This window comes from Mesoplodon mirus, assembly GCF_964341445.2.
Source record: "Mesoplodon mirus genome assembly, chromosome: 15".
NCBI classification, from domain to species: Eukaryota; Metazoa; Chordata; class Mammalia; order Artiodactyla; family Ziphiidae; genus Mesoplodon; species Mesoplodon mirus.
In genome coordinates, this window is record NC_138991.1 from 15,608,709 (window position 1) to 15,630,994 (window position 22,286).

General features: G+C 44.1%; 1 protein-coding gene across 1 annotated transcript; it reads right to left on the reverse strand.

Annotated features, from left to right (window-relative positions):
* Positions 1-1,368: 1,368 nt before the first annotated feature.
* YWHAB (tyrosine 3-monooxygenase/tryptophan 5-monooxygenase activation protein beta) lies at positions 1,369-21,514 on the reverse strand. Its single transcript, XM_082643535.1, has 6 exons — positions 21,329-21,514; positions 8,097-8,399; positions 5,767-5,890; positions 4,759-4,922; positions 3,636-3,731; positions 1,369-3,337 (listed from the first exon to the last, which is right to left on the reverse strand). The coding sequence occupies exons 2-6, from the start codon at positions 8,394-8,396 to the stop codon at positions 3,281-3,283; spliced, it is 741 nt and encodes a 246-aa protein (XP_082499661.1). The 5' UTR covers positions 8,397-8,399; positions 21,329-21,514; the 3' UTR covers positions 1,369-3,280.
* Between the last annotated feature and the right edge of the window lie 772 nt (positions 21,515-22,286).

Below are 22,286 nucleotides of genomic sequence, written 5' to 3' on the forward strand. Positions count from 1 at the left end.
ACCTGGGTTCTAATCCCCATTAGTCATTGTTCCTCTGCGCCCGTTTCCCTTCTCTGTGAAGTTGGGAGGATTCCCTTTACACAAGGATTAAAGGCGAGCGTGTACTCTCTGCACGTTTCACACACAAACGGGAGAATTGCGAGCAGGATGCCCTGTTTCAAAACTTGCGTACCTACCCTCCTGAGAGGAGGCTTTCTCTCAAGACAGTCCGGATCTAGTCCCAGCCTTCTCGAACCGGCTTGGTGGTTTGGGGCCGAAGGCTCCGTGTGAGAATTGCAGACCACGAAGGCCTTCCTTGACCCTGGTTCTTCTACTGCTGAGACCTTTTCGTGGGACGTATCCTGAGCACCTTTCTCAACAGAATCCACTCCACCTGCGCTCCACCACGAAGGCTTACCAAGTTCTTTGGGACCCAGCCTCTATGGAAACAATAGGGGCCTAACAGAACAAGGTCACGGCAGTGGCCCCAAACTAAGCACCAAGACCCCTCCGTCAATCTTAGTTTGCAGCCCCAATCTGTGGTGTAGGGTCGTTTTTGAAAAAAATTGGTCCAGTCCACTGTGGACGGGTACTTCACTGGGCCTCTCCTAGTTCCTGCTTCAATAGAACAGGTAGCTTCCCACTGACCGCTGGTTGGGCACGACAGGTGGAACAGCTTGGGAGCCAGGACCAGAAGTGGGTCTGGCTGCCCGGCCTATACTAGCAAGAAAGTTAACAACCAATTTTAATCTGGGGCTTAAATACCTCCCTGTCATGACCCCCTCCCCGATCCTTGTGGGAATGTGGATGTTTTCGTTTTTTTGGGGGGGGGGGGCTGCACCCTGTGGCTTGCAGGATCTTAGTTCCCTGACCAGGGATCGAAGGTGGGCCCTGTGAGTGAAAGCACAAAGTCCTAACCACTGGAGCACCAGGGAATTCCCAATGTGGATGTTTTTAGATGGGGGCAAATCCCATGAGGAAACTCGGTGCCACGGGCTATCTTAGTGTTAGGACAGGCGGGAGACTCGTATAACCTTGGAGATGACCAGGACTTACGCTACCCTCTCTCACTGGCTTGGTTACATCTCAGAGTTTTTTAAAAAAGAGGAAGTGGTGCCGTGTGAGTGGGATGCTAAGTTAACAGTCCATATCAAGTCTTAGAAGCCACAGAGAGGACCTAACACCTGGATGGTTTGTTGTGGAAGGTGGACAGGCTCTGTGTTAATTCATGGCAATTTCTTCCCAGGCCCCCTCGACTTCTGGTTCTAAAGGATGAAATGAAGCTGCTCCCTCCTTTTAAAGAGCGTAGCCCTAAATAAGTGTGATCACAACAGTTAGCTAGTTCTGGTGGTGATACAGGTGGCGCCACACATCAATGCACAGGCCAACTAACTGATAAAATTTTTTATTTCACTTTTGAGTTTTTACACTTTTCCTGATTACTCCATGTAAGGTGGAAACTAGAACTGTTTAAAAGACATACACAAATCGAGTACATCAATAACCGGGGTTTTTTCTTTTTTGCTATACTATTTTCACAACCACAGGTGTGCTTGCTAGGCAATATAACCATCACAGAAGCAAACGTGAGGCAGAATACTGGAGAGGAAAAACAAAGCAAGAGAGAGCTACCAGATATACAGACAGGCTCGTTCCACATTCACTACTGCGTTTTCAAGCGCCAAGTATTAACTGCACGTTTTTGTTCAGCTAGAAAGGAGAGGGATTTTTTTTTCTTTTTTTTTCCTTTTGGTTTGTTTGAAATCAGTGCATGAATGTTTCTCATTTCAGCAGATGGACAAACAGATGGACACTACGGCTATGGGGAATGTTCAGGGGAGAGGGGGGGATACTGTGAGACTGGTAGGCCCGGCTATTCCCAACTCTCCCCATCGCAGTGTTCATGCAACTTCCCTGCATTACAGGGTCTTGTTGAAACGTGTCTGTGAACTTGACAGGATGGGTACACTTGGGAGAGCTGGTGACAGGTGCTAACAAGCATCATCAGGGCTGGCTGCAATATAAGGAGAAACCATGGATATTTAAAAATACTTTTTTGAGTCAGATCTTGGTGTGACTGAAGAGCAACCACCGTTCTGAGAACTGGAAGAAGACAGAGCTGAGATGCGGGAAGCTCTTTTCAACTCTCTGAAGCAAGGCTGGCTCACCGAAGTGCTCGTCAACATCCCTCACCCCCTCCAGGTCCCCTGTCCCTGCTCATCTAGTACTAAACCGTGAGCAAAAGGCAAAGAGAAAGAGAATGCACCAAGAAAACAATGTAGGAAGCTGAAGGACAGAAATTGAGAGAGAGAAGAGAAAACCAAAGTCAATAGTCAAAAAGGACAGTGGGAAAGAATTAGATTTCAAAATTTTAAAGCCCCGAGCTAGGAAGAACCCAAAGACTGAGTACTTACTCCTCAAGTGAAAGGCAATCTCTGCAGAACATTATTCTTAAAGATGTTACCCAGGAAACAGATAAGGCCATTCATAAGATACACGGCTTTTTTTTTTCCTTCTTGAGCTCGTGGTTACAGGGAAAACAGACTCCACTATGGAAGCACAAGTTGCCAATCAGTAACATGCTGCTGTAGGAAAGGGGCTGGAATCACGTGTGGTCTGTGAGCACTGGACCTCTACATGGTGTCATAAGCCAGTTATCTGCCACCAAGAATGTTAATTTCTGGCTTCGACTATCCTCAGAGGAAGACACTGTGGCCATCCGCAGTCATGAACCTTTGAGTGGCAACAGCCCCAACGGGTCAAGTGTCTACAAGCCCTGAACAGAACAGGCAGAATCACTGTGAATTACCATGAAACTCGAACGCCAAACTAGAGGTGTTTCACTCCAAGTCCCAGTGTCACAATATAATCTCTATAACTTTCTGTACAACTTTACAATGGAACTGTGTTTCAGTGACTGTTTTGAATTGAATTAAACTTTCCAAAAAGTTACACATAATTCATGTCTATTTTGTTTTCTACCAGTAAGAGTTCTGCTGAATTACAAAACCCCATAATCACAGTGTTCAGTTTTTTTTTTTAAATTAAACACACAGTAATCCTGTCAATGTTCATCAAAATCAAAACTTCAGAATGCCGTGGCATTTATGTGACCAATCTGAGTTTTAGATACAAATACCAGCTGCTTATCCCATGGACCATTTTTGCTAGGCTGAGGCTGTGAAAAACTGGAAGTCAACGTACGATTCTTTTTTTTTTGTTTTTTTTTGTTTTATCGCACAAAGGGATATACGTGGAGGGTACAGAATGACACTGAAGAGATCACGAAGCACGACAGACATTAGTTCTCTCCCTCCCCAGCATCTCCTTCGTCTCCCTGGTTTTCCGACGTCCACAGCTGCAAAAGAAAAACAGAGCTATAAACAAAGTAGGGCTACTAAAAGCTTCCTCAGGGAGGTGGCCCAGTGTGTATCATCTCATCTCATTCAACTGTTTAAAATTCTTCCTATATTACTGCAGACAGTGATGGCAAAGGTCAAAACTTCAGTAGGCGTTTACAACCAATTTAAAAACTTAACTACACTTACAGGGTACAAATCCCCTCTTGAGTCTTAGGTAAGAGTGAATTACGAGGTAGAGGAATAGGAATAAGCCATAAGCCCTCCAGAGGCACTCATGGAATCAGCAGTACTTACAGTGAGATTGTCCCTAAGCAACTGCATAATCAGAGTGCTGTCTTTGTAAGACTCTTCATTCAGTGTGTCCAATTCAGCAATCGCTTCATCAAATGCCTAAAACAAAGAGCCTTCAGCAAAGAAGTCACAGGTTCCTTGGAACTAGTTTAGCCCAATGTTTTTCTGCTAACAAATGACTATCATTTCTCTTTCTGTACGGTACTTTGGGGGAACCTAGGTCATTGTTACCTTGTTTGCTAGTTATGTTAGCAAACACATGATGCTGGTTTATCAAGCGTCAACCAAAAATGACAAAAATTCCTAGATATGACCTTTACCTATTAAGTCAACAGGTATTACTGTTAACCCAGCACACTCATTCTAAGCAAACTCACATGATTTTTCAATTAACAAAGACGTTTCTAGTAATCCGCCCTTTTTCTTTAAGCTGAAACTCAAAAGGTCTGGATACAAGGGGTAAATGGAGAACAGAAGTTCACACCACTAAATCTGATTCAATTAAGCGATGGAACTTTGAGCATTCATTTCACACAGTTTTACCAACTAAAAATTTTTAAAAGAGTGTGCATATTGAAAAACTACAAAAATATGTAGAAAAGGCAGCTGGGTTACCAAAAGAAGACAGGAGGTGATTCAGTTAACAAAGAAAACAAGATCTGATTTCCTTCCTTTACAAGCCATAACCTCCAATCTTGGTACAAGGATGACAACGTTCAGTACAGTGGAGGCCTACAGTCCAAAGCGTGACAAAAACAACAAACTACCTTCTCCCTGGATTGTCCACAACCACCCCCAGCCCCAGAAGAGTAATCAAACAACACAAACAAAAATCAGCAGAAGGCACTGAGAAGTCAAGAAGTAATAGGTGTGTATTTATTCCATAAAAGATATATACTCCTACCCCCAGAAAAATCTTCACAAAAGCCCAAGAAAATGAGTTATGTTCAGGTGATTTAAAAAAAGGTACCAAAAAGCACAAGCAGTTTTACTATGATCAGAAACCACAGAGGGCACAACAATGTAAAACAACTATACCCCAATAAAAAATAAATAAATTTAAATTAAAAAAAAAAAATCTGCCAAAAAAAAAAAAAAAAGAGAAACCACAGAGGGTCTTTCTCACCGTTTTTGCCAGGCTGCAAGCCTTTTCAGGAGAGTTTAGAATCTCATAGTAAAAGACGGAGAAATTAAGTGCCAGGCCCAGTCGAATTGGGTGTGTAGGCTGCATTTCTTTCTTACTAATTTCAAATGCTTCCTGGTAAGCCTGCTGGGAGTTTGACACAGTGGCTATAAGAAAGATAAAAAATATGAAAGGTTGGGTCTTTCACAGATTGCATCATATGCTGGATCCACTATCAAATTATTTTACCAAACTGGGCTGGAGCACATGCGCTATCAAACGAGGGTCAGTGTCTCTTACCATTCGATTAACAATCCTTTGTTAAATATGTACTCTAATCCAAGTACCATATTAAATGCTTTGAGGAGAAACAAAGACCATGATGACAAAGTCTACAAAAGCAGTTAGGAAATACAGAAATAACCCTGAACAAGATAGAACATGCAAAACAATGAGCTCTGATGGAAAATCATGGACTTCAGAGTCAGACTCAAAGCTGGAATCCCCAACTCTTATTCATTAGGTGTGTGGTGTGGACTAAGTGAAAACCTCTGTGAGCCCTGGTTTCCTTATCAGAAAAAAAGGACAGACTCCCACCTACACTCCTAGCGTTGTGTGAGGGATAAATGAGACACACAGGAGGCACTTAATAAAGCATAGCTATAATCGTCACCATTACACTAATGCATGTATATGACAAAAGAAATGCATCTCTCTTTACTATGGTGGTTTCGTCCTACCAAACATTTTAAAGTTTCATCTCTAAAAGAGAGCTACCAAATAATCCTTAAAATAAAGATCTCTTTAAATGCACTACTGCACCACACTTTTAATGCCCTCCATACTTGCCCCTTAGATACATTTGTCAACTCCCATGACCTGTTTAACACTGGTCAGCACAGTGCTGCGGTCCTTTAAATTCTGACTACAAACAAAGCAAAAACTTAAAATTATTATGAAGACTGGCTCCATTATTGGTCAAATTTCTTAAAAAAAAAAAAAGTTACTTACTTTGTTTATTGTCTCCAGATGCCACCTCAGAAAGATATCTAAAATAATCGCCTTTCATTTTCAAGTAGAACACCTTACTTTCTGGTTGTGTAGCATTGGGAATAAGGTATTTGTCCAACAGCTCCTAAAAAGTGATTCACATTCTGTTAAGAATCTGGAAATATTACTTACAAGATGTTAAAACTATGTTTGAGATTCAAGATACACACTACCACTTCTAAATAAATCTTTTGGAAGATTGAAAAAAATCATAATTTTCATCCAAAGGTTTTAAATAGTTTTTAGCCCAGGTCATAACAGATGCCAGTATTTGTCTATTAAAAATCACTTTGACCGTCCATAAGGGGTTGATTAAAGTATAGCCATACAATGGAGTGCTACATAGGCATTAAAAATGACGATGCAGAACTACTGTGATAACGTGGAAAGGTTCTCCAAAAGAAGTCTGGGGTGGGGGGGAAGCAGATAATAAAAACCATGTGACTCCTATTTTAATATTAAAATAGATATGTGTACATGCATGGAAATACCTAAGGGAAAAGTCTGGAAGAATATTTATCAAGATGTTAATAATGGTTCTCAAGGTGGTAGAATTAGAAGTGATTTTTTATTTTCTTATTTATACTCTTCTGCCCTGTGCTTTAAAAAAACAAAAAACAAAAAAAAAACATGAACTTGTATTAATTCTGTAATTAGAGAAGAAAAAAAATCTTTCCATTTTGGGAGAGAAAAACGTGATAATAGGGCAAACCTGCCAAGAACTGAGTTTCGAATTGATCGGACCTGGGTAGCAATCCCTCCTCTGCTGCTTACTATCTGTATGACCCTGGACAAATGACCTAATCGCCCTGAGCGTCAGTTTCTTCACCTACACACAGGGAAGCATAACAGCCACCTCCCGGCGTACTTATGAGGATAAATGAGCCAATGTTCACAAAGTGCTTAACACGCTGCCTGGCACGCAGTAAGCACTCCAAAAGTAGCTAATACTATTATTAATAATAAATTCCTTTAAACATTTATGCTTACAACGAAAGCAGCTCTGAAGGAGTCCAAGCTTCGTATACTGAGCAATAGTTTCGAAGAGTTGTTTTAGAATGTGGCATCCTGAAAAACTGGTTAAGAGGCAGTAAGTACCATGCTTTTCTTCACATTCTTTCAGATGCTCATAAAAGCTGCTCTACAGTTCAGGAATTAGGGAACTTTCTTGCCTCTGGAATGCATGCCATACTTCATCTGAATACCAGATGTACCTAACATTCAGGAATTAGTGCACCGTTAACAAACCCCCAAATTACCAACAGGCAACAAGTTTAGCCACGACACTCTTACACCACGACTCTAACAAAAAGAGCAGCTCAATGCAAAAGCTTAGTTGTAAGGGGATTTCATCAATCAAAGTGAGAAGATGCAGGGGGCAGTAGTCGTTTTAATATTCCTTGCAGACAGACAGGGTGTAACTCCTTATGGGTTAGGGATGAGTACTGCCTGGAGGCTGACAAGCTTTGTACTGGTTTTCAAAAGAAAGGTGTCAAGGGCAGTAACTCGGAGAGGCAGCCAGCAGGGGGGGAGGTAGATCCACAAGTGTGAATTCCTTTTCCCTTCAAAGCAGCCCTCACTGTGCATGTTTACCTGATTTCACCTGGAAGAAAAAGAAAGTTCCCAGTGGGCTCAGGGTGTGAGGGAAAGACAATATGATCATGATTTGCTCTCGGATGTGCACCCCTCCCGTCCAACCCCAGATCGTGGCTCGAGGGAAAGCAGTTAGGAATCAGTCGTCTGACTAAGGCTGATTTATATAAAACACCAGAGAGGAGAATCCCCAGACCACTTCTGATCTGCCTTCGGAATGCAGGCCCGAACTGATGGACACGGCTACCTTTCAGACAAAAACTGGACTCCACGCTGTGCAGGGACTCGGGAGAGGCTAAAAGGCAGGTCGGCTTTCTGCTCCTCTCTCCCCTACTGGAGATGGCACTGCCATCAGACTAATACAGAGAATAGTCTCTCTGTGGCTGCATCTATCAAAAATCCTGCCTCTCTGGCCTCAACTTCTAAAGAAAAGATGGAGGGATGTTGACCAAATGTACCTGTTTTTCAGAGGTCTTTGGAAGGGAGAGGAAGATACTCCGTAAGAGACGAGCAACCTCTGATCAGGTAAGAGGTAAAAAAAAATCACATCGTATGCTTAAAACTTAGCTGCAAATGGTTTGCAGCTTCCCAGTATATTCAGACACCTTTCTCTCATGAGCTGTTTGAGAGTTCGCATTCGTACATGAAATGAACACTATTAGAAATGGTTGTTTAGAACAGGAACGCTGGCCTCTTACCAGAACATCGTTGCAGATGTCCTGCAGCTCTGCCTCGATCTTCTCACGATACTCTTTGCCCATCTGCTGCTTCTTCTCGTTCCTCTCTGTTTTCTGTTCGATGCTGGAGATGACACGCCAGGAAGAACGACGGGCACCGACCACATTCTTGTAGGCAACGGACAGCAGGTTTCTCTCCTCGTTGGAGAGCTCGTGCCCCTGCTCTGTGACTGCTTTCATGGCCGCAGCCATGTCATCGTAGCGCTCCGCCTGCTCGGCGAGTTTGGCTTTCTGTACCAGCTCACTTTTATCCATGGTCATTCCCTAGAACAAGAGCAAGAGAAAAAGAGAGAGAAAGCGCATGTCAGGCTTTGGGGCCCAGGAAATGCACGCGTGAATCTTCCTCCAACCCATCTGGAAGGAAACATACCTAAATGGGAAGCATCTACTTCCAAATGCCCTCAGTAAAATCGAGCATGAACGCCTGCAGGGTTAGGTACTCTGCTATGGTCTTTTTTACTATTTTGGTCAATTTTCCCAACAGTCCTACAGGGCAGATATGTTCACAACAATCCCGCCCCCCTCTATGAGGTGAAGAAATGGAGGTTCAGAGGAGGCAAGTGGTGTGCCCAGGGCTAGGAGGTGGAAGAGAGCCAGAACTCAAACTCGAGTCTCTGTCTCTCGAGTTGTTTTCTTCCACTTTCCTAATCTGCCTCCTCAATGCACAGAGACGGCTTACTTCTTTAGAAGCTTATGTTAAATATATGTCCTTTTCTTCTTTCAAGAATTATCTGGTTTTGCTGTTTTTCCCCAAAGTATGTGGGAAAACACCTGAAGTGGGACGACTGTTTCAATCAATCTTAAAGCAAAAGATATGACTTTCAGTGTTGTATTTGGCAGTGCCCAGGAAGCAACAGGTATCTAAAAAATAGGAGCCATTTTTATCACACCTTCTGCAGCGCACTAACCTTGTTACAAGGACACACTGTCCACGAGAGCGTAGACTCGAGGCAGGCAGATTTGGCTCTGCCTAGCACCAGCTCTGCTACTTACAAGTGGCATGACCTTGGTCAAATCACCCAGCCTCCGAGAGCTTCCGTTTCCTCACTGGAGAATAAGAATATTCCCAACTCTCCAGGGGCCGCTGTGAGGCGCGAACGACCTCATCTATGTGAAGGCACCGTGAAAAGTCTAGACATTATATACAGATATCAGGCACTAACTCTGCACGTGGTACAGGCTGCAAGAGATACGGGTGTATTCAGCAAGATGCACAGCAACAGAAATGCAAACCATAATTGAGTCTGCATAAAAGTTTTCCTGACATAGACAAGAATCTTAGTGATTTCAGTTTATCATTTTATCAAACCCTCTATACACCAATCAGTGAATACCTCTTAAATAATTCACCTCACCTTAGTCAATTCCCCACTATAATAATCACCATTAATAGAGTGCAATAATTTTTGGATAACACGTAGCTAAAAAATTATTTATTGGGCTTCCCTGGTGGCGCAGTGGTTGAGAGTCCGCCTGCCGATGCAGGGGACACGGGTTCGTGCCCCGGTCCGGGAAGATCCCACATGCCGTGGAGCGGCTGGGCCCGTGAGCCATGGCCGCTGAGCCTGCGCGTCCGGAGCCTGTGCTCCGCAATGGGAGAGGCCAGAGCAGTGAGAGGCCCGTGTACCGCAAAAAAAAAAAAAAAAAAAAAAAAAATTATTAAGAGTTAGTTTTATGTACTGTTGGCTTAAATTTCAATTGTACATCCACCTGTGCCACAGTGTAAAAATACACTAATATCTTAAGGTGTAAAAAGATAAAATACTACTTTAAAGAGTGGTAAGAATATCAATATTCTTTTATCACTTTATACATTGTATCACAATTTAAGACTGTGGCTTCCCCTCAAAAGTCATTTCTGTATTTTCAAGGGAGAAATTCTACAGACAGGACCCTACCACAAAAAAAAAGTTTTATTAGATGGAGGACGATTTTAAGATACACCCTAAATCTAGACAATTCAGAAAGAGTTGGTTCTCTAGTTCAGAGCTGTGAGTTTTCTTCCCACAACTTACTATCTCAATCATATTCAGAGCTGTGTCCTATGTAAGGCTCGCTGATTCTAACCTTACACTCTGAAGCAGATCTCACCTTGATCCGTCGGACTTCACTCACGTCACCAGAATGAGACTACAACAGAGATAATAATCCATCTGCTCTCCTACATTTCCCAGCAACCCTTCTGCACTTCGGAGGGGTCATACAGTTAGTTCTGTCCAATGAAACATAAGCATAAATGACGCTACTTCCAGGTGTTGAAACTGCAAAAAAACACGTGAGGCTCTTCCCTCGCGGCAGCCATGCGATCTACATGGTGTTGTCACAAAACAGCAGTTTCTGGAGCCTGAGTCCCTGAGTGACCATGCAGTACAGAGACCCCTGCAGGCCCGCACTGGACGTGCAACGTGAAGCCACCGAGACGTGGCGGCTGCTTGTTACCACACACAGCACAACCTAGTCCTACTCTAATACAAAGTCCATCGCAAATACACTATTCATCCTCTTAAATTTATATACTTCCTCCATACGTCTAACTTTCTCAATCGTAACGTCTTTCTGATCAGAATACTATCTCCATCTTTAAACAACCCTACTTTATGATCCCTAAAGGTGAGAGGCAGAGGGAAGCCAACTTGCAACGAAATTGAGAAGTTTTCCAGTTTGCAGACTAATTCAGAGTTAGGAGTCACCTAGCGGCCCACTCCAAAGTACAGAAACAGCACCCGTGCAACTCTACCCAGGAAAGATTCCAATTAATAAAAGTCCTGGTCAAAGCCAATTCAACGCTAAGCTATCCCATGCAGTATTACAAAAGAGTAATAGAGAAATGCAATTAGCACCGCCTAAGGGATGCCATGAAACTCTTTGGCTCTACCAGGCCCCTCAACTAAGGTCCCCTCAACCCCCCGACTTCTCCTCTTCCCAAACATTAAAAGTTAAATCATCTCTCTCCCAAGAATCCTGATGACTCCTTGGGACCTCCCAAATGTACACGCCCTATTTCTCAAAATAAAATGTGGCCTTTCTCGTTTGGGGCCAACTATTTCAGGCTTCTTCGGGATCGCTGTGAGAGCCCTTGGAGACTGAGAACCATGATGATGTGGTGAAACTGAATGCACGCCTTAAAGAATGTAGTCATCTATTTAAAAATGTTTAAACACACACACACACACCCAACAACCTACAACAAACAAAATCCATAGCTAAATGTCCTGATGCCTACTGCTTACATAACTTTTGACTTATATAACGTGGATTTTGAAGCAGCGAGACCAATTTCAACAGGAAATGGGTTACACAACACCCAGCGGTTGGGAGGAAGGCAGCAGACAAGGGAGAAATGAAATTGTTCCTATTTCTACATCCCTAATAAACCTCCCATCCATCATCTTTCCCTAGTCGCACTGCTTTCAGCCTCTCATTACCTTTAACCTTCACATCTGCTATCAGACCCATTTTAAAGTTCTGATCAAGTCACGTCCTGCTCAAAATCCTTTAGTTCCCTACTACTGACAGGAGAGTCAGATTTCCTCCCCCGTCAGTGAAGGTTTTCCAAGCTACCTCCCCGGGCTTCGCCCAAAACATGCCTTCTGCACAGCAGGTGTTTCTCCCAGAATGGTTTTCTTACACATGCTTCTCCGTCTCTGCGTCTGCTCACCAAGCCATCCCTCTGCCTGGAATGTCCTTTCCCGTTTATTCTGCATATAAAGTTCTTCAGAGCATGGCTCAGATGGCATCCCCTCTATGAAACCTTTCTTAGGTCGCTTAACCTAAGCTGTCTAACCAGACAGCCACTGGCTACATGTTAAAACGGAAACGTCTTAGATATACGGAGTTAATTTTTTTTGTCGGGGCGGGGGGCCCCACACTGCGCAGCTTGCGGAATTCTAGCTCCCCAACCAGGGATCGAACCTGGGCCACGCGGTGAAAGCGCCGCGTCCCAACCACTGGACCGCCAGGGAAATCCCTGGAGTTAAATTTTTTTTAATTACGAAAACTGATTTCATCCTTTCCCCCCGTTTTTAAAACGCAGTTACCAGATAATTCTAAATTACGTGGGACTCACATCCCGTGTCTATTGGACAGCACTGCGCTAAGCTGAAAATATTCTCACAGAGCACTGCATCTATACTTCTCTTAATGTCTCAGCACATTTCTTCAGCACTACAATTATCTGTCTGTATCGCGTACGCCCCTTCCCACACCAACTCCTTTAGGGCACACCCCCCGCAGCACCTCGCACAGAATCGGCATGAACACATTTTCGCTGAATGAGCGAGCAGATCCTAAAGCTGCAAATTTGGTAGTTCTGTCTCGTCTCAAATAATTCAAAGCACCTGTTCCCCACAAGCACATCACGTCCTCATTACATCCGTACCTCACTCCATGCACCTCTGCACCTGATTTCAACATTACCCTTAGTCCTACCCGGACTTACTCAGCAACTTCGGATGACTCTCTTTTGGCTACTCCACCCAATCTAAACTCTTACCTGGCTTGCCAAGTCCTTCATAATTCGGCTCCTCTGAACCTATCAGGCTTTCGCATCCACTGTTCTCCAACATGTACCTTTCTTGCAGGCTGGACATCACCGAATACCCTTCATCATCACGCTTACACCTGTCTGAAATTACTTCAGGAGCTCCCTTCATCTAGAAAGCCCCCCATTTACTCCCTATGTAAACTCTATCCATCCGTCTAGGGCTAGAAAGCCTTCCTTGAATATCCCAGCCCCCACTGATCTACCCTGCCCACGAATCCAAACACACTCGTAGCCTCTTACACAGTCCAGGCTTCTCTAGGCCTCCGTTCTATATGCTCTATGGTCCAAGTAATGAGTGGTGTACCACTTACGAACAGTGTTACATGTGTATGTCCTCAAAGGAAAGCTTCACATTCGTTTCTCATCTAATGCCTAAAACTTTGCCAAGTACAAAACTAATACTCAAGTAAGTATCTGTGAATTTTTTCAGCAGGTCATTACTGGGAGGCTACCTGTATGTGGTGTGGCAAGAGGCCTGTGTGTAAGCGTGGAGGCTGCCACTACACAGCCGTGTGAGCTCGGTCGATCTCAGTGTTCCAACCTCTGAACTGGAGGCAACAGCAGCTACCTCAGGAGGGGTGCTCTGAAGATGAGGTGCAGGGAATCAAAGCGTAACAAATGTGGAAATCTTTTTCAAAAAGTGCATAGTGCACAACAAATTGGAAGTACTGTTATTCCTCTCATAGTACCTACACATCCCATAAATGTGAGCTTGGAATTAAGAAAAAAAGAAAAAAGAAGACAACCCATGAGAAGGAAAAACACGTCTAATTAATCTTGTACAGGAAGCGAATATGTTACGACGTAATATTCCTGATAAGACTCCACCCCTCAATGTCCTGAAAAATGGACACACTTGTTATCTGTAACACTTTCTTTTATAAATTTATTTATTTATTTTTGGCTGCATTGGGTCTTTGTTGCTGTGCGCGGGCTTTCTCTAGTTGCAGCGAGCGGGGGCTACTCTTCGTTGCGGTGCGCGGGCTTCTCATTGCGGTGGCTTCTCTTGTTGCGGAGCACAGGCTCTAGGTGCGCGGGCTTCAGCAGTTGTGGCTCGCAGGCTCTAGGCACGCAGGCTCAGAAGTTGTGTCGCACAGGCTTAGCTGCTCCGCGGCGTGTGGGATCTTCTCGGACCAGGGTTCGAACCTGTGTCCCCTGCATTGGCAGGCAGATTCTTAACCACGGCGCCACCAGGGAAGTCCCAACTGTAACACTTTCATTCATTAGTTCCTGATTTCATTAAGAGGTGCCAAGTAGTGATGGTTTATAATCAGGGCCTACTTCTCTCCTGAGACTTTTGAACTGAGGACACACCAAGAAAAACACTGGCAAGAGAGCCTTCATTTGCTCCTAAAAAGCCTTAAGAGGCCACAGTCTCCTCATCAGGCTTGGCACTAACGGCACAGAGTCAAAATACCAGAGGGGACAAATGTATGAGAGGCCACAAGAGGTCTAACCCTGCGGTGGACCAAGAGATTTCCCAGATCAGGAAGATGCTGACATGCTCTCAAGCACGGGCGTCTATCTCTCTCAGTCACTGCAGGCAGCACTTCAGAGGACTGGGGAGCATTTGCTGATTAAACCAGCAACTGCTTAGTGGAGAATGGGAAACCGTCTAAATATCCAACAGCAGAGTGGCTGAAAAGACACAGCTGGCACAAGATTACATGGGCATCAAAAGAAGGGATTTAATGTCTTAGAAAGATCTGTTACAGAGGTATGGCGTGGCGGGAGCTGCACAACAGTCTTCCATTTTTGTAAAATATCCCCTAAAGAATGTTATGAGGAATAATTCTAAAGGAGCCCATGAAATAACAGGATTTCCCTCAAATAAATGAAACCCTAAATCAGACAGTGAATGCTAAAACAAAAGTATATACGAACCAACCTAGCCCCTCTATCTCAACTCTTTGCCTAAGGGATACTTTTCTAGCCCAAGGCAGAATCCTGAGAGGTCATTTCCCAGTGGCCAGAAGGAGACATCCAAGGATAAGAAGGGGAAAAAATTAAAATAAAAATGACTATCCACTGCTAATCCATATTTTTTAAAAAAAAGCACTGCAAAGGACCTTATGAAATGTGGCCTTGAGAAGTATTAACTTTCAGCTATGTTTTGTTTTCAAGGAAAAGAACATGCTCAATTCTAAAATACTGAGCTTTAATTGAGTTTAATAATTTGCTAGGAATTTAAAACGAGGATTCCATTATCAGGTGTCAGGATTACTGAAGCTCCAACATGAAACCCGTATGAATGGGACCTGTTTTTAGGAAAGCCCTACATACAACAAATCTGGGCTTCTAAAGAGAAATAAGGTAATTTTAAAAATAATGTCTCCAAATCTCAGCTTCCTCAAATGTTAAAAGGAAACATTAATAGCTATCAAATAAGATGATATACATAAAATGCCTAGACAGTACTGGTCAAAGTAAAGGCTTAATAAACAGGCATATATTCTCACTCTTAAGCTACATCACAAAAATACAATGTATATAATTTAATGTGTGTTGAAATAACTGCAAATGAAAAAACTACCAGTATTTCCAAGGACTCTCTTTTGGAGTTCAGAATAGCACGGTCCTCCCCTCAGAGAGCTGAAACTCTCAGGGTAGGAACATGAGAAGGGAGGGTAGACATATTTAAGGATTATAAAGCTTCCCCTTGAAGAAGCAACCAGGTAGAATTCAAAGGAGGAGGTTTAGTTTCAAAGGGGCTGGGTCCTGACTGGTTTTATGGGTTGGAGGGGTTCTGTGTAGGACAGAAAAAGGGGACTCCAGGAAGGGACAAGAAATACAGACATATGAATAAAGTGCATGTATGTTTTTCTAGATGAAAAAGAAATCACTGGCCAAAGTAGATGAGGAACTGAGAAGAGTTAAGAATCTGGAGAGAGGAAACTGACAGGAGCACCTTAAAAATCTAGGCTGAGGGTGGGAGGGAGGGAGACGCAAGAGGGAAGAGTTATGGGAACAGATGTATATGTATAACTGATTCACTTTGTTATGAAGCAGGAACTAACACACCATTGTAAAGCAATGATACTCCATAAAGATGTTAAAAAAAAAATCTAGGCTGAAAAGTTCCACAGGGTAAGGAACTGACAGTGAATCCTGAAGAGCATCCACGGCCGGACCGCCCCCGACACAGCACCTACGGCACTGTCAAGTCGAAGTTACAGTCCTGGGGTCACTGTGCTGAAGGAAAAGCAGGTGCCAAACTACTGTGGGAGGGACCGAGAGAGTCAGTGGGACCAGGTGTTTAGTGGGCGGTACCAAGAAAAAATGAAGTACTCCTGGCTCTCAAAGAATGTTAATACTCAGTGAAAAACACCGCTCTAAAAACGGGTCTGTGTGCCATTCGACACACAAAATTCAGTCCTTTAATAAATTTAATTCTAGTCACATGCTTGCAGGCTGTCTGTTAGAAAATGAAACACAGCATGTCTAAAATACAAAGGCGATAGCTCTGATATCCTGCCAACACTGAATTGTGGAGGGAAACATCACTTCTACTTCAAAATCCCTTCCTTCTTTCACATCAATTGTTGAATATCATTGTTAATTATGTCCAATTAGCCAGAATTAAACCTGAAACAATGGAGGTGTTAAGTGATATGCCCAAGGTCATACAATGTGAATCAATAGCAGACATAACAATAAATTGACCTCTTGGCTTGAAGTGATCAATGGAACAGAATAAAAAATTAAAATATGCTAATTCTGATTCATAAAGATAATCCAATTGGTCAACCTTGTGAATAAGTTCAAAGGCTTTGGGCCCACCAACATAATGGAACCCAGTCCAATTTACCAGTACTACACACCAGCTCCACAGATTACCTGATCTCTTGTGAGTCTCAGTTTTCTCATGCATAAAATAGGCAAATCTACCTAAGAGGGTTCTTGTAAGGAGTAAAATAGACCATGATGCAAAACATTTAGCACAGTCTCTGCACACTGTAAGCACTAAAATGGCAGCTACAGTATATTCCACACAGAAGTCTACAAACGGTCAGCCAGTGAGGGGAAACTTACTACACACCTCATTTCTTTTCAATCCAGATGGCTTTCCCTAAGACTTTCAAAAGGAAGGCACATGTTAACTTACATATGCCTATTTCTAAAGTAGCACTGATCAGAATTTAGTGTAAATGTCTTTGTTGGCTCCCACATTGGATTGTGAGCTTAAGGTAGGAACCCAAACTTCTATCTTTGGGCACCCAACATGTAGCACAATGCCTGCCACACTGAATGTGAAACTACCTGATCAACCGATGCAGTTTTTTAAAGTGAACAAGGCTGCTATCTCCTATGCGGACAGAGGTATGCAGACCACTTCTGACCTATAAAATACAGACTATATTTAAACTCTGTCTTAGACTACTCCTTGAAAAAAGCCATCTCAGCTCCAGTCAGGAGACAACACTATGCTCTCTGACCAATCGTTTCTCAGGTACCCATTGTTATATTTATAGGTTCAAACTTGAGTTTCAAAAAGCCCTTGAACTCCTCTATTCAAAAGTCCAACCAATTAGTTATACAAAAAGCCACACCAGCTTATTGGTTTAGTAAATAACAACAAAATACCCATCATTTATGGTCTGCCTAAATGTGCAAAAAGTTAGGGGTTTCTATCAACTCCTTTAGTCTTAAGTATCCTAAGGGGTAGGTGTCATTGTCCCAATAACCTGTTACACAGGTATATTTGGTACACACTCTTTCCTCTGTGTAGCACCGCCTCCTAAAGATCAGTATGATTCTTAATGATTACTTAAGGAAAAGAGAGAATGAACACTTTTTTTTGAAGAACCATACAAAGTTATTACAGTCAGGTTTGAGAATTGGACTTAATTTATCTAGCTTTAAAAATCAAAATAAAATTAGTTTAAAACAGCATATGTCAAAAACTCATCAGACTGTCAAACAAGCTTTAAGGTGAGCTTTGTGGGCAAACAATAACAATGGCCGGGGGGCTCATATCAACTTTATTGTCTCCTCCAATCTCTGCTCTGGTCAAGGCCATTCAGAAATAACTTTTATTGTTGGGTCTCTTAGGGAAAACAATGAAATAAACTAACCAGTTCAGGAAAAAACTTACACAATAGAGGGCTGGCCAGATTATTTTAAAGTCACCTTACTAACCTACAGTCTGCTGGAAATGCCTTGATCTCAAGGCCATCAATCAATTTCATCTCATTGTAAGTATCAGAAACACATAATTATGCTTATGTTAGAAGATCTTTTAGCAGAGAAAGCGGAAAGATGATTGGCTTTTAGCATACATATGACAAAACAGAAAGTACTTTCATCCATTTTTCCTCCCTAAGTTAAGCAGTCCCTTTAGAAAAATTCCCTCAGAATCCAGCTCTGTTAGTTTCTCCATAATGACACAAAGACTAGGATCTATTCACGTAGAGACCAAGATGGTTTTAAAGCTTAAAAATTGCTATTATACAACTAATTTCTTGCCTCCTAGCTAGTGTGAATTGCAGTCACCTGTCCTTAGAAAAATGTAGGAACCTAGGAATTTAAATTCCCTTTACAAGTAAATTTTAGTTCATTCTCTATGGTACCCTCATTTAAGGAAAACTGCTTAGTTTGATGCCACTGAAAGAGCAGGCAGCATAACAGGACATATTAATTTAGAATTCTTTCTCTACTTACGTAGATATAGATACTTGGTCCTGACCAAATTCTATTAGAACCTAGGATTGGATAAATCAGTGTGCCACAAAGTAGCTGATGAATTTTCTCCCTAGTATGAAGCAACTACTAGAAAAACTGGGTTTTTCACAAGCTTGCTTCCTAATGCACACCAGCAGTATCTTCCCTGTATGCCAGAATAAATATACTACCCCACCCCCGCCAAGAAACTACACTATATCTATTTCCAAAAATAGCTAAAATTCCCGTCCAAACACATTTACTTGAATAAGATACAGGTAAAGAAAAATTAGCTACTAGATGGTATTCACATGAAAAATATACATGTGTTGTTCTACCACAAATAGAAATCTATCATTAGAGCCAGACTGCCTGGGTTTGATTCCTGGCTCAGCACTTACCCAGTGCTGGGTGTGTGTATGCCCCCAGGAAAATTATTTAACTTCTCTGTGCCTCAGTTTCCTCACCTGTAAAATGGGCTAGCAGTTACCTATCATTGGCCGTTATGAAGGCTCAGTCAAAATGTGTAAAGCGGCACATCCAAATGGTAGCTGTCATTATTACAGCTTGATGTTACCTCATCAGTTGATGAATAAATCATATGGAAGGACTTTGTATGCGCCTATGCTCTACAGCATATATACATATGTCTTATGTATATGTATGTATATTCAGGAATGTAGTCAAGCAACATTTCTTAAACATCTGGTATATCTCACACCCTTAATTATTGAGTTTGTCACAATAATACATCAAAGACTATTACCATTTGCATTGATCAGATGAGAAAATGGGCTCAGACAGACTGAAGGTGCTCTACACAAAACTGTTCCAGAATAATGTATCGTTTTTTGAAAGCAACATGTATACAAAGTAGAATGTAACCAAGGGGGAAAAAAGCCCTTAACAGTGAACTCTGTGATTAAAACACAAAACCGAAAGCTTCTATTTAACAATTTACAGTCTGTAAAAAGGTCTCTTGACAACTCTGGAGACAGAGAAGCCAGCAACCAGAGATTAAGCAGCACACTGAAGACCACACTGCTATAAAATGCTGCAGGCAAGAGCGGAATCAAATTTATGTGACTCCAAGTCCAGTGCTCTTTCTGCTTCTATATCCACAGCCAAGTGGGTAAAATGCACTTTTTGCAGTGGCCCAAACCTCTGGAGACTGCCTCCAGAACTAGCATTAGGGGAATGTGCTCAGCCTGGTTTTGTGGAGGCTGCTTCCCTGATCCACAGAGCTCCGGTTCTAAAATGGCTCCAACGTAACTCAAGCACGGCATGATGGGAAATGTACAGAAGATTATAGGGTAGGAGCCATACTCCAGGGGCTGACAGGCCATAGATATTTGCTACTGATGAAAGAGGAGATTCAACCTGGAAACCAGGTGTGTGGTCTAGGTCAGACATCTCATTTCTCATAAGGACTTCATCTGTAACATGGGTGAATGGTTTCTCATCTCATTGAAAGGAGAGGCTTGGGAAATAATTCAGCAGTTGCTACTGGATTATTAGCCTTCCACTGTGAAGATCACCTGTAAAATTCTAACTTGGGTCCAATAAAACTGACAGGTTTTACCCTCACCATGTGTGCTAAGGACACAGATCCTAGAAAAACGAGGGTTTCAGCAACTGATATATTCCTAAATAAGAAATGGGGTGCCCTAGAAGCAGTCAAGAAGGAAATGACCGAGAATCATTAACACATATAAATTTCTAACATGAAAAGGCAAAAAGCTGAGTACCCATGTGTCTAGTTCTATAAACTGCGTATGTGTGTGGTTTCATACGAACAATTGAGACAGAGTGAGAAATGCAGACAATTTTTCATATTCTCCCAAGTGCTTCATCTTTCTGTTTTGGCTCCTGTGGCCGCCTGATTTTATATGTTCATAACAACATCTTGCCAAATTCTGTCTCTCACACAGGGCAAGTAAAATCAGAACCTGATGCTATCTAGCCTTACCAAAGGGAAAAGCAGTGACGGCAAGGACAAGAGACAGGAATTTTTACAGAAAGGTTGGCGAACTGTCTTACCAATAGTGCCACCTCTGAAAACCCCATTACACGTGAGTTCTCCATTTGCAGTAGACAAAGATGTACTCATCTTGTGCAGAAAAGGGGCCTAATCACTCCCACCCCTTCGCCACCACCAGGGAGGCCACCAGGAAAATTTCAGTCCTAAAAACGTGCTAACACACAGTATGGAGGAATTTGGGGCGAGGACACAAAAGACTCTGGCATTAAATGACGGTAAATACCGTGGGAAAATATTCCGATTCTCAGCTTCCGACATTTTTTTTTTCCTGGGGATCGCGCCTGACTCAGTAACCAGTTCCAACAAATGCATTTTCTTGATTCAAACCTCAACCCTGTGTCTCCCAGGGAATCTCGGGTCCTGCCAGGCTCCCAAACCAGCGAACGATGATGAAATGGCTTTACTGCAAAGTGGGAGGGGGTTTTCCCTCTACTCTCTCCCAAGGTTAAACCCCTTACCCATCCAGACAGAGTGGAGTAGGGGCATTGGGGAGCGAGAGCTCGCCCGCATTTGGTTACATTTTCATTTGTGGAAACCGGAAAGCGAGGAGCAGGGGTGATAGGGCTGAAAGGGTCGGTTCTGGCCGCTCAAGGCGCAGGGAGGGGTCGCGCGGGGATCGAAGCTGGGTAGTGAGGGAGGATCGGGGGTCCGCGTCTCGATGTCCCTTCCGGCCCGGTACGGTGCCGCACCCCGCCCGTCAGGCAGGGACGCAGGCGGCGAGGGCGGCCCGGGCCTCTCCCAGAACGAAGGGCCCGGCCCCGGAAACAGGGAGGGGCCGCGGCGAGGCCGAGCCCGCGTCGCAAGCGGCCGCATGGGGCCGAGGAGGCCGCGCGCCGCCGCACCGAGGGCCCACCCGCGGGGTCGATCTCGTCGCCACCGCCGCCGGTGGTGGGGGAGCTTTGGGCTCGGGCCCCCGGGGGCCCCAGGCGGACCCCGCGCCGCACTCACCGTGGGAGGACTGCAGGGGGGCAAAGACGCTTGCGAGCGGAGCGAAGGAGCGGTGACCGCTTCCTTCCCGAGCCCACTCCTCCGGCGGCGGCTGCAGTGGCGGCGGCGGCAGCAGCTACCCCGGCTCCGGAATCGGCGGCGGCGGCGGCGGTGGCGGCGGCAGCTCCACTTCCGCTCCGGTCACCACTTCCGCTCCGGCCCGAGCCCCGCCCCTGCACCGCCTCCTCATTGGGCGAACGGCGCACGGGGTTGCCCCGGCCGCCCGAGAGGGGCGCCGACCGAGGGAGGAGGAAGGAGAGCTGGGATGCTGCGGCCGGGGGAGGGCGGGGGTCAGGGCCGCGAGCAAGGAGGAGGCGGGCGTAGGGGGACGGAAATGGGGGCGGGGAGCGGAAAGAAGGTGGAAGGAGTGGAGGCGGAGCTGAGGGGGAATCTAGAAAGGGGACGTGTGAGAACCAGGGAGGCTGGGCGAGGCTTGGGGTTCGGCGGGCCTGAGGCTTAGGCTTGGAACTCGCCCGGGTCAGGCCCAGAGTCTCCGAGGTCATCGGTTCCCACCCCACCCAAAAAGTAATCTTCACGAAGTCGGAGGTTGAAGTCAGTCAGTCCCCTTTGCTGTGTACTTTGGGAATACTGGATTTAGGGAAGGACAGATATTGCTCATCCCTAAATTTTCTCTTAGTCCTCCCTTCAGTCCTTCAAGGTACTGATCATTTCCTCCTTTTGTGGACTGAGGTGGCCAGGAATCGGACCGGCGCAGGCCTTTTCTTGGAAGCCTGTGTGTGTGATCTCTTAATTGAATACCCCTCCCCAGGATCTTAGAGGAAGCTTAAAGAAAGGAACCAGGTCTCCACGGGCCCCCCACTCCTGTGACTGCTCTTCCCAAGGCAGTTTTTCAAAATGCCTCACCTCTCCTCCTTCCCTTTCATTCATTCTTTTCAGCAGATATTTATTAAGCAGGCTT